General features: G+C 38.0%; 1 protein-coding gene across 2 annotated transcripts; it reads right to left on the reverse strand.

Moving 5' to 3' along the window:
* Positions 1-28: 28 nt before the first annotated feature.
* On the reverse strand, positions 29-10637 carry LOC145466118 (G1/S-specific cyclin-E1-like). Of its 2 annotated transcripts, none has more exons than XM_081449893.1 (10): positions 10235-10637; positions 9931-10003; positions 9797-9853; positions 6093-6440; positions 5183-5329; positions 4632-4727; positions 4378-4524; positions 3584-3695; positions 2063-2220; positions 29-1590 (listed from the first exon to the last, which is right to left on the reverse strand). In XM_081449893.1, the coding sequence occupies exons 1-10, from the start codon at positions 10246-10248 to the stop codon at positions 1453-1455; spliced, it is 1290 nt and encodes a 429-aa protein (XP_081306019.1). In that variant the 5' UTR covers positions 10249-10637; the 3' UTR covers positions 29-1452. The 2 variants fall into 2 exon arrangements, with proteins under 2 accessions (XP_081306019.1, XP_081306018.1); XM_081449892.1 differs by having other exon boundaries at positions 9797-9856; positions 10235-10634.
* Positions 10638-13500: the final 2863 nt, after the last annotated feature.

Consider the following 13500-nt stretch of genomic DNA (forward strand, 5'->3'; position numbering starts at 1 on the left):
TATTAATTGATGAATGACAGCCAGGCCATTAAGTCTTTCCTAACAAACTTTATTGAGTACTTTTCATACAAACTTGAATTTTATCTGGTAAAAATTCACAAATTGCTGTTCCTTAAGTTTTTTCCCTGAAATAATTTCTGTAAAAATTTCAATAGCCTACCTACATAATTATACTCTGTAAGCATTTACAAGCTTTAAGGGACTATGTACACAAGTAATGGCAAATTAATGTGAAATGATAGTAATGTGTATACTCTAGGCAATTCCTACCCTACATGTCACTCTTTTTAACAGAGGAAAGAATAAATGTTGTAGAAGTTTGATGCAAAACACAATTCAGGACTAGTAATTCCTTTGAACCTAGAAACTAATTTTGTAGCACTTTGTCAGGAGGTATCTGACATGCCAATAGTTTGCAGACAACTGCATGATGCAATCATTTGGCCAAAACACTACCACACTGTACCAGAATTTCATTTCTATGTAGCAATCATTTTTCCTTGGGAAATTTGATTGAGAATGTACACACAAAAAGAGTTCCAGTTGTTTTTTTCTGTGTGAGATGACACTGTCAATAGCTTTGTCTTCACAAAGCCTTCAAAGTCATGCACTCTGTAAAATTCACCTCAAAGTAAAACCACTTGCAAATGTTCTTAGCTTAGTAACAATGCCCATTTTCTAATAGTCTATCTACATACATGTACTTCTATGATAGTCTCTGTGTGCACTGCTTGAATGAATGATTTTCTGAGTAGTTTAAGAACAAGCGACTGCTTGAAAACTTTTTAACATGTCTTAAGACTTTCTCAAAAATGTTAAAAAAGTATCATTATTTGATTTCTCTAAAAAATCTTTTAGTTGTATTCACATATTTCGTAAAAAAAGTTACATAATTACTTCTCTTAACATAAAAACAATCAATGTCAAAACTTTTAAAATGTAATGTCTGATGAGGTAATAAAACGAGCTGTGTTGCAATAGGCCAATTTAAATACGTTAAAAATTCTAACTTGCTCTGAGACTGGGAGAATAAAACAGAAGAAATCACATTATTTCATTCCACTAAGCCTCAGAGCCAAGTTAGGAATTCAATATATCAAAATTGGCCTATTCACATTGTTTAATTTTCTCTGGAGAACAATGTGATCCTAATACGAAAAACGTGCATAAGAAACAGATTAATTTTTTGTAGCCAAAGAAAATGCATCTCTCTCTTTCAGTGAGTCACTCCTATAATCCCCAACGAAAACTAACACAGCGATGTAAGAACAAGGCACAGTGGCCATGAATAATTATTTAATTAGTTTTGAGTAAAAACCACCGAGAAACACGACACAGACATTGTGCATGTTGGGAAATAATGAACCCTTCCTCAAGGGTGTAACAAATGCTGCACTGGAGAGATAGACATGTTTTCTAGGCTGAAACGTCTTTGACTGAATTAAGTTTGTTTCAATCGATCATTAGCACAGCAGGTTTTTTTGTACTACTAGGTGGAGTCAAAGGGTTGAATGGTTCTACAACTGGAGATGTAGACCTGTTTTCTGTTGCTGCAGAGCAAGAACTGCTTTGAAGAGCTTGAGCTTTGTCCTAAAATAAAAACAGAGCATTTTGTTTCTGATAAGTATGTATGTCTTTCTTTTATAGTTACTATATTATTTTGGGATAATTTCCTGTTGTGTTCCTAGTAAAAAGCAACTTTTTCATTTAACATCATAATTTATTACATGGACTTAATAATAACCTGCACTGTAGCCCCACAACATAATGACAGAACAACAAAGAAGTCCCCCCCCCCCCCCCCCGCTCCCACTCCTTAATCAACATCTTTGCTTGGTTATACTTCATCCAGAAGTACATCATCAGGAAATATGCTGATTTAAGAATGACTAATTATTAACTTGGTGTGGAGTCGTCATCAACACCCTGACCCACAACAATTTATAGGGCTTGCACTTGTGAAATAGTATACCTAGTGATATCTACAATGCACATATGTTTTCCCCTGTACAATCCCAATGCAGTCCCTGCAAACCTAAGCAACAATAGAAACTTAACTTACCAAGGATTTTAAGTCAACTGCATGAGTTTGGATGTTGTGAGCGTCTTCACGTGGAACTTGTTCAAAACTTCTAAGGGTTGCAGGTCCCTTCTCTATGGTGACATGAGCAAAAGATTTCATCCACTGGATACATGGGAAAAGCTCCTCCCAGGTGTGACCTGAAGTGAATGTAATGAGACTTTTTTATTATTCCCAATGTGTACTGGTTGACTGACATAATAAGTAAATGCATCAGATTCTGGATACAAAGGTCTGAGTGGAAGTACTGGCCCCTTTGTGTTGTTTACATGGTGCTAAATGTAGATGTATGTTAGGAAGTGTAGACCCTGCCCACATGAAACCCAGGTTCAGCTGGTTCCAGCGGCAAGTACTCAATACGGAGCCCTGGTCAGGGTTGTGAGTGAATATCTCAACAGCAGGTTTAGTTAATCACAGCAGATGAGAAGGGCTGGGAGAAGACTGCGAGGGTGACCTACAACAGACTGGGGCATCAGCATCTGGTTGCCGCCTCTGTGGGCCATGCAATGTCCTGAGATTAGCCCGTAGCAAAAGGCCCTTTGCAGCTAGGCCATCACATGACCTTCTTTTCATAAAATTATGGGCTACAACTTAAAGAATGCCAGAAATGGAAAAAGCATTTGAAGAATGAGATTTTATGACGGTTTGAATTTTTGACAAATTAAGAAGATATTTTTCCACAGAAATCCTCTAAATTTTGTGAAAGTCAGGGGCCTCAAACTTGGCCATTTTGATATTTGCCCATTCTTTTTCCATTTCTGGCATTCTTCAAGTTATAGCCCATAATATAAAAAAGATTAGCAAACTTTTGTCAAACTTCTCAAATTTCAAGTTTGAAGTTTGATTGTATACAAGGTGTTGCAAACAGGTCAATAGTGGCTTTGAATACTGCTCATCTTCTCTACCAATTCACATCACGTAATCAAGTCATGTGCATGGCAGGACATGGAGTGGAACTGACTGTAAAGCAAAGTTGGATTGGTGGGTGTCCTTAAGCTAAGCTGTATTGATGGACTTAGCTCTTGCTGCTTGTCACATGGTAGTATTCATTATATACTGTATGTTAACTGGTGCTGGCAAACTGCTACCTTAAGGTAGCCCCAATGGATCATGTGTGCTAAAGGCATCTGTGGTCGAGTGTCGATCAATACTCTCGATCAACATCTCGATCAATACTTGATTGACATCCCGATCGATACTTCGTCAACTCTCCATTGAAACTTGATCAACAGCCGGTCGATAGTCAGCCAAGTGGTGACTGACTCATATGAATCGATGGAAAATTAGGTGACTGTCGACCAAGAAGTCAATGGAGTGTCGATTGAGTATCGATCACACTCAACTGCGGATGCCTTTAGTACACATGATCCGCCCCAGCTGTAACACAAGGTTTGCAGAAGAGGTGGAACATAATCAGTACTAAGTAAATTAACTATGGGGATCCTCAAAACTTTGTCTTCCCCACTTTGTTACTTGCACACAGTTCCGTTGTTCTCTACTTACCTGTGACTTGATCAACATTAATGCCAGGAAGCATGTGGCAGAGAGCTGATGCTGCTAAGATGCTATATGAGAACTGCAGAGAACCTACATCCAGTATGCACAGATCTAACAGCTGCAAAATCAAAGAAGGAAATGTTTATCCTTTAAGCCTAAACTGAAATACGTTCTCAGTTATTAACATTGCTTTTCCAGTTAACAATCACCCTTGGCCAAACCAGAAGAGAAACCACCAGAACACATCTAGGTACTGTGCTTAAAATTGAGCAAGGCATCAAAAAAAGAAAAGATGTCCGTCAGGCTGCAGACAACCTTTTTGAGGTGGGTTTGGGTATTTGTGGAACCATTTATCATAATTCTGATACAGCTTTATGGATCATGTGTACTAAACGCATCTGCAGTCAAGTGTTGATCAATCAACCCTCAATCCACATTCAATCGACATCCCAATGAATACTCAGTCTACACTTGACCGACAATCGATCGACACCTTGATCAACACTCAATTGATAGTCAGTCCACACTCAGCCAACTACTGACCGACTGCTGATAAGTGTCAATTAAGATGTCAATCAATTGTTGGTCTAGTGTTGACTGAGAATCAATCGAGAGGTTGATTGAGTGTTGATCGAGATTATCGATGGACTCTTGACCACGGATGCCTTTAGTACACATAATCCCATCGAATGAGAGATACCAGTACACATAATGACAATTAAACTATAACAGGTATTCATGGTTGCCATAAGCAGCACTGCAAAGGCATGTGCAACTACACAGACAACAAGAATGCATACCTGTGTAACTTGAACAAACTGTTGTTGTGAGTAGTTGGGGATGTTGAAGTTTGATGTTTTGCTGGTTTTACTTCCTAAGCAAGACAACTGTAAATAAATATTTAACCACGAGTTGGCTGTGATCGGTGATAAATTCCAGTTTAAACCCTGCAGATAAATGTATACAAACTGTGAGTCAGGACGGTGCAAAATCAGAAAAACATGCAATCGAAACATTTCATTCAGAGAAAAATGCAACTGGGTTGCTAAGTTACCTTTAACATAAGAAGTTCTTCACCTAAGATCTCATTTTCCGTACATGCTCCGTCTGTGACATATGCAAACTCACTAAGTTTGGGAGGATAAATTTCCTGTGGTTAAAAGTACATCAAACAGCTGGTAAATATGTGTAGCTCAACTACATGGAGCTTGCAGTAAGAAAAGCAACTCTTTTGCATTGCAGCTGCAAATCAGGCAATCAAACCTAAACTCTGATTACCAGTTATAGATTCCCACAATTTCCCTTAAGACAGCAATTTCCGAAAATGACTTAAATTCAAATACTTGTAGCTAGTGATTCACAACAGAATACCAGTCAAAGCTCTCAAGAGTGATGGGTTTTATTGAAAGCACACAAGAGTTAGGAAAGGTGCCATGGTGGATAGCACAAAGTCACCCTCTGCCTCCCTCCCCCCACCCCTGTCTCCCCCCCCCAACACCTCAACCACCATCATTATAATACACAAAGTAAAGAGTAAAGACAAGACCGAGTTCATTCATTTCAAGGCAGTTATCCTTCTATTGTTGTTGAAATTTGATTTCTTACCTCCATTTTAGCTGCGATAAACAATGCCGTTGTTCCAACCAGTTGCAGTCTTTGTTTGGCAATGTCATGTTTAACTGACAAATATCTATCGACAAAGTCTAGTGCTAAATAGTATGTTTCCCTGTGTAATCTGTAAACTTCACAAACCTAAACAAGACAAAGAAAATCGTCCTTAGAAAGGTTGCTTTACCTCTCCAAATACTTTGGCCTAAATGATTACATTATCTCACTAAAATGGCCTGCTTGTACAAAAATTAATATGCCTGTTGTAAGGTTGTTAATATAGATAGGAAGATGCTTTGTCATAATTAAGCTTTTTTGTAAATGAATGGTACTAACGGATCATGTGTACTAAAGATATCTGCAGTTGAGTGTTGATTGATACCCTCGATCAACATCTGATCCACACTTGATTGTCAGTCAGTTGATAGTTGGTGGCGTGTCAACCGACTCTCAACCAACTCTCGACTGAGATGTTGATCAAGTTTTGATTGAGTGTCAATTGAGTGTTGATTGAGAATCTATTGAGCGTTGATCGAGGGTTGATCAAGGGTATCGATCAACACTTGACCACCGATGCCTTTAGTACACATGATCCGTATTACGTTTGTCATCCACGCAGTTCTTGGCTGCCGCTCTTCATTAGTAAAATCCAAATAATTGCAAATACATCTTTAAAGGAATGGTAGGCAGTCAAGGTTGGATCCCATTGCATTCTAGGGATCCAGTGTGAAGTTTAACCACCAAATAATCAATTGTATGCCGCACAATTGCCAACTGCTGGCCCATCTTAGAGAGCTATGTTCTTTCATTCTGTCCACTGAACTGAAAGCCTTGTAGCTACTACTTATACAATCCCCTAGTTTTTAAAACACAATGGTATTTTCCAAGAAAAGTTTTAGATACCCACCTCTGTTAGCCAGTCCAGAAGAATTGACCGCATTCTTGGCTGGAGAAATGAGTGTCTTCTAAAGTACAATGGGTCCCTGTAGTATTTTCTATCTTTCTGAAGCATTATCGCCCACACCTCATTTGGGTCTGCCCAGTCAAGTTCAGGAAGGGGCATGACACTCTTTACAACTGACATAAAGTAATTGCTGAAAGTAAAACTAGCAGATTTCCCTTTTTCGGGAAGAGCATTGCTTGCTGTATGTTCCCTTAATGCCTTCTGCTGTCGTTGACTCCTTGTTTCTATCCTTGAAAATCCACTAATGCTTCCCTCTGCATTGCACAGTGCGTGCACAGACATCTGGGTTTTCTAATGTGAGACAAGGATTAAAAGGAAAGTCACTTGGTTGCTTGATGGTTGTTTGAAATGTACTAGGTCATTGACACATGGACCAAATTGCGAGCAACTGTTTAAGTAAATGTGGCCACACCACAATATTGCTTGCTGTGAACAACAACAGCCACCAAGAAAGCACATTTGCTGTTTTTGCCGTAGTTGTTTTATTTTCTTTGAATTATTGGATCATGTGTACGAAAGGTATCTGCAGTTGAGTGTCGATCAACACTTAATTGACGCTTCAGTTGACACTCAATTGACACTCAATCGACATCTCTGTTGACAGTCGGTCAAGTGTCGACTGACTCACATGAATTGATTGAAAATTTGGTCGACTCTCAACTGACTGTTGACCGAGATGTCGATGGAGTGCCGATTGAGTGTCAACTGAAGCACTGATCAAGTATCAATCGAGGGTATCGATTGACACTCAACCGTGGATGCCTTTAAAACACATGATCCAATTTATTTATACGTTTCAACTGGCTTGGAACATGCATTTGGCTATTAATTGCAATTCAGTCAAAATACAAATGTTCAGCAAATTCTCCACTAGGCTAAACATTGATACCACACTAAGGAAAGCTACAATGTTGTACACTCAGATTGAAAATGTCAAAATTGTCACACGCAGAAAATAAAAAAAAAATGATAGAATACTTGCAGTTATGAGTATTGTGTTGAATGAAGATAACCCCCTTGCCACTTGACAATTTTATTTACTCTCTTTAAGTTGTATGTTCACATCGAAGATGTGGCAATTGCAGTTACATGCAGAAAACCAAAAAAAAGTTGGAATACGTGCAGTTATGAGTATTGTGTTGAATGAAAATGATAATCCCCTGGCTAAATGACAATTTTCTTAACTCCTTGTAAGTTATCCACTGGCTGATAACTTTGATACTGCTAGGAGAAAAAAATGTTAAATACTCCAATAGATATTACGAGTTTACCCATATAGTTCAGTACAAATAGGTTCATAGACTCCGAGGAATCAGAGACTCCCCACCCATAACATGACTACAACTGACGTACTGGTTATTACGAGCACTCAATGTACATCACGTTTGCTCTATACAAAAATCTTCTTAGGACCATATCAATCTAAATGTATTTTCTTTGCCTCCCAGCAATCAAATAAACAATTAAGTTCAATAGTTTAAAACCTGCTCTAAATTTCTTGATATTCAGCCTAAAAGCAGGTGTACTGTTACTTGTTTTGACATATTTGACTACCTTAAAACTCTTGTTTGGTAAAATAGCTTTACAGCTGCTTGCCATGTTAGAGGCAACTAGCTTAAAGTGATTTTAAATAACCCATGAAGCAACTTCAAAAACAAAACATTATTAGTGCTGAGGAGTAAAAACTAAACAAAAGAAAAAAGAATTATTGTCTAGTGATATCTAATTGTGTAATTTAAGTATTTCACGAATTAAGCTAAATCACTCTGTGATGTTGTCAGACTAATAATGAATTACAATCTTAGACAAACTGAGCACAGTCAAAACCAACAGCTAAAACGACACCTCTGTCTCTTCCCAGCCTGACAGATTTTACAAAGTGGCAATTTCAGAACAGTTCAATTAAGATATTACGTGAACTGGCAAAGGAGTTATTAATATCTAACATTCAGTTTTATCATATGGACACAAAAATTCTCCATCTCTGAACAAACTACAATGCACCATCACAAAACAAGAAAAATACTACTCAGCGTGATCTTAACTAACAGACGTCAACCTGCAGTCAATATTCATTCATTCAAAGTACACCTGCAGGGCATCATTTTTAAGAGGTCAACCGAACACAAATGCTCAATATATTTAAAGCCAAAACAAGCATTTTTTTCAATACAAGATTAACATCAGAGGCAGACATGATATCCACACATTAAAGAATGGTATACAAATTGCGTGGATAAGTTGTTTATTTAACACTTGCTCAAAATTTTCAGACAGTATTTTAGTGCTTAAATTAATGGTTAACATTGAGGTCAAGGTGAGGTTAACCATGGAGCAGAATTAACTATGCAAGCTAACCTCAACTCATTATACAAACTTTGCAAAAATATTTGGTTTGTAGGTCTTAAACAAAAATAACATCAGTTATCGCACAACTACGTTATACATACGATTCCGAGAATATGTTAACCTGAATGTCCAGTGGGATTTTGTTTGAAAATATACTTGAAAATTTAAATAAATGAAGTTCTAAGCGTAAAGAAAGAACAAATAATAAACACTGGTGGTCTCTGAGTAAAAATAATTTGCTGTTATCGCTTATCAGGTACACTGTAATCAAGACTCTATAAACAATCTATCATGTAAAACAAATAAACCTTCTTAAAGTGTTAAAAATAATATGTCCAATTATTAAACAACCACACAATTCCAAGAATTTGCTGTATAGTACATGTATATTAAATAAAAAAAAATAAATTCGAAAAAATCACAGTCAGCTTTTTATACATTTCATTGGACTGATGCAACTAAGGTTTCCAATATACACTGTAACTTTGGAGATCAAATGAAGGCACATGGAAATATTTAATTTCAATATATAATTGAAAAGTAAAACAATTGGTATTAAGCAAGACATGAGGAATTAAACAATCTGTTTATCACATTTAACCAGTAACCAAGTATACAAGTCGTGGAACTCAGTGCAGCTTTCCAAGCCCCTTCAATCTTAGTTTAATTGGACACCTTAAAAAGATTTTTTGTTGATTTGCAAGCTAATTATTACAAAATTAACTTATCGAATGGAAATAGCATAGAATGATATATTTACTTCATCCAAACCCACCCGTTCTCGCTACATCGTTCACATCTTCGATCCAAATAGCAAATTGTGATTTTAGCACAATTTGTGAATAATGCCACCCGCATCCGACTGGGGGCGCAAACAGACCAACCACGCCAGCTTAGTAATCAGAGAAACACAAATCACAATGTCGATTCCAAAGAATGTAGACCATTTCGGACAATTTTCTCACCTTCAAGATGTTATGATCGCCAATATGTTGATTCATGGAGATAAACTTTCTAGAAACCACAATCCTTGACTTTCAAGATTACGTTTTCTCCAAGGTGGTTTTCATAACACATTGAGGTGATGTAATAAAACGTCGAGAATACTGTCCCCAATCTTTCACATTCGATACAAACATCATATGTAGAGGCGAAGAAGCCTTTTTCGTCCACAACTAACACACTAAAAGCTAACCTAGTGCCATTTTCGAGCGAATCAATCGATCATGCTGAACAATAACTCTTCAAAATGGCGGGAGTAATTCCCTCTGTGGCGGGAAAGCGAAAGATTGTTTTACCTTCTGTTGTAATCCTGCTCTAGTTCGCTTGTTTATGGCTCCTCTTGAACAAGAATCCTTCTGCAAACGGACAGCAACTAGGTCGAAACTTTGCCATGCTAGAAATCCGAGAGTTAGAAAGAATTATCCCTTACCTTTCTCTTTCGTGTGTTCGGTTCTTCGACAGCTTCTAAGCTCAAATGCCGAAGGTCTTTCGCTGCAGAGTCACTAGAAATAATACAAGCATGTAAGATTCACAATGTAAGATTCACAATGATATCCTGATACGTAGAAATTCGACATTCTTGACGCGAATAGTCGCAGATAGATTAGTTGCCCGAGGACGACACAAAGAATGTGACTCGAAAATTCTCGCCGATATCGATTGCCAAAGAGGAAAGTTTGCAAAATCATTTGTAGTCGAAAAATAAACAATCGTTGAAGTTTTAGAACCCTTACCTTCCACTTGCCATTTACTAAATAGATCAAAGCATGGACTGAACAAAGCAGTATTGAAAGAGAATACAAAGTTTCTAATGGCGTTCAATGGGAAATCTCGTCCTAGCTCTAGACCTTCGCTGTCTCAAGGTCTCCAAGCGAAATGAATGAATTGATTTTTGCGCGAATATTTGCGTGCACTTTGCACGTGCCGTATTTGAACAAATTACCCGCCACATTTTCGACCAATCAGAGCGCAGAAAAGTAGCCCCCGGGACACCTTCATGTTTATTTTATGTACGTTTCCCATATTCCAGACAAGTTATGCGCATTCTGCCAAAGACCTTGACACTGAAACGGTAGACAATGCCGAATTAAAGGCTTGTAAAAGTTCAAAATGTTAAAGGCATCAGAGCTAGAATCGAAATCAAAGACTTTAGTTCATTTAGGCTGTGTTGCAAATATTGATTTTACACATTCATATACGACAAACAAGCGCGAAAAAAGCCAAAAGAGTTTCATTTTATTTTTAATTTAGATTTAAAATGCTTTAGTCATGAAGAGCAATGCGGGTGATGAAATTACTTCTGCTAAAATATTCAAGATGTTTAAAATACGACTCCCGCTTCTAAATGTAAATTCCCGGGTGCGAATTATGTTACACAAGAGTAAACAAAAGATTGGCGAATACAATACGTGGCATTTACAAATTAATCACATGGTTGACAGCTCTTGCAAGAGCCTCGTCTTTCAAGAAATACATTGTTAAGTGATGAAGAAATTCGCATCATCAACGGTAAATAATATTGCTTCTAAGGGATCTTAGGAAAATGTGAATCGAGGTTAGACCCTCATATCTAAAGACCGTCGGATCTTTCCGGGCTTATAATGGATTAGTGCTTATTCACTGTTTAATGGGGTCTTAAATGAATTTTTAAGTTCTCTTATATTGTGCAAGTGCGTTACTCTTAATTTGACTTTCCCAATCTGCACTGAATTCAGCTTGTGTTGATTACCAGTATCTAGTTACCAACTTTGCACCGCGGATGAGAGATGGGGTAGGGGTGCGGAACTAGTTTCACTAGAAACCTTACCCAAATTTGGCCAATCATAAACTCTGTCTACCGTCCTGATTTCCCGCTATATCAAGTCAGTGATCTAATATCGCCAGAAGTTTGGCCGAATTTAGGTAAATAGGTATTTAAACTCTCCACGACAGACCACACTGGCCTCATATGCCACCGCCTCAGCGTACCACGGTTAAAGGTACAGGCGTGGTTTTTAATAGATACAAATATATTGGACGCAATTGCACATCTGAACCCGTACGTATAGCCGGCTCCCATCAGACATATTTTCAGTTACTAGCGAAATTTAAATTTAAACTATAAAAAGTGAGAATAAGCTCTATCTTACATAAAAAAGCAAGATAAAAAATAAAACATATGGGCCCTCTCGATTTCATCTGCCCAGATCCAATGACGTCAGTTAAAAGTCTAGAGTGGGATTATGGCGCTAATCCCGGCAGAACAAAAGCGCCCAGTTCATGTCCCTGTCTTCGCAATCTAATGGTTAAATGAGCCCAAATGTTGTTTTTTTATAAGTGTCATTGTCTAAGCACGTTACGTAGGAAATCTTAAGCCTGGGTAATCTAGATCTCGATGGATCGTTTTGCAAACTGTCCTGCTGGCTTCAGTACCAGGCTGGAGAGTTAGAATTCCACGGATCTGCACGAAAGATCTGCTCCGGATCTGCTCTTAGAGAAATTAAGTTCGTTGTTTTACAGCAAGAAGAATGCTAGAATATAGGGTATGCTTGCCTTCTCAAAAGGAAATTCAAAACCGATGTACTTTATTTTAGGATATAATCCTCGAACGCGAAAGAGAAAAGAAGGGTAAAAGAGAGATGACACTGTACGTGATAAAACGCGCTCAAATACTGCTTAGTGGTGGAATTAGGTTAAGAGTATTAATTTTTAAGTCTGAAACAGTTTCCTTTCAGAGTTTAGACTGGTAGGTTAGGAATTGATTTGGAAAGGACAACCGGGAAACACGTCCAATGAGTTACAGCGGTTTCTTTTAAACGCTAACTCGTTAGCTCCTGGTCGGGGGAGCATAGGGCTCAATTCATTATAAGATCAGGCTGTAATGTTGGGATAGGGAAGAAGAAAAAGTCGGCTCCACCTTAGGCAGAAGGAGCAAAAAGAAAAGACGGCGTTCAAAGCCACCTGAAAGGAAACTCTCTGAAGTTTCTCATAGTCTAATTTCTGAGAGAGCTTGCACATGCGCATGCGCATGCCATAGCTCACGTGCAAGCACTTGACATTACATTCGATAGCTGTGCGTATTAACTTATGATCAGGTGTTCTAGCTCGTTTTTCTTCGCGAACGTCTGATCGCTGGTTACGATAGATAAACAAAAACAGATGGGCTGCTGACAAAAAGCCTTCCTCTCACTTTGTCGGCACGGCACATGTAAGAACACGTCGCACGTGTGTAACGAGTGTCTCGCCGCTCATATAAATATTGAATCAAGCGAAGCTCCACCTACAATGTCTAACATTTCAGCCAAGGTATCTATTGTGGGACTAATCTGCTAATTGAATGCAAACACCCGGTTAAGACTTACAAAGCCGTGTTTGAATATATAGATTTGTGGTTTAGAAAATTTGTAGACAAGGTAACATTACATGTAATTTGTTTTTCACTTCGATTAAATTCTTTTTTCTCCTTTTTTTCGCTCAATACTTGTAAATTCTTCTAGAATTCACAGCGGCTATTGTCACTTCAAACAAAACTGCAGCAATATCAAAGACAGAACACTGTAATACACTTCTAAATCCTTAATTGAAATAATGCTTACATATTTATCAATTAACACTAAGAATGGATCCTAGCTACTTTGCATTAGTTCGACGCGAAGCGAAAAAAGAGAGCAGAAAATGTTCCTCGCCCGCAGTTTTTGTGCGTTCATTTTCTCTCTGAATATGTGTCGTCTCCTCCCTGCCAAAAGGGAACTTATTTAACTGCTTCCAGCTACCATTTCGTTTTTCTTTGGAACTGACAAGTTGTCCATGGAACCCTAAACTTCACGACGGTTTGAAATATCTCCCGCTTTTTAACCTAAGCTTAAAACAAAAGATCAGTGACAACCCGCATAATCAGGACACCATCTCAGGTGCTCTGCACAATTTTAAAACCTCCATTTTCATCCGTTCGTGTTAATCTGCACCTCTTTTTGTTCATAGGACCAGAGACAATATTTTAAGGGTTGTGATAAGTTAATAA

Source organism: Orbicella franksi, chromosome 13 (assembly GCF_964199315.1).
Source record: "Orbicella franksi chromosome 13, jaOrbFran1.1, whole genome shotgun sequence".
Taxonomy (NCBI): Eukaryota; Metazoa; Cnidaria; class Anthozoa; order Scleractinia; family Merulinidae; genus Orbicella; species Orbicella franksi.

Bases quoted from the DNA above. Each gene is read 5' to 3' on its own strand.
- LOC145466118 (XM_081449892.1), bottom strand. The intron at 6,441-9,796 runs GTAAAACAATCT...GTCTCACATTAG, and splicing joins GAGCAGGATTACAACAGAAG to AAAACCCAGATGTCTGTGCA. The intron at 2,221-3,583 runs GTAAGTAGAGAA...CATTCACTTCAG, and splicing joins TAATGTTGATCAAGTCACAG to GTCACACCTGGGAGGAGCTT.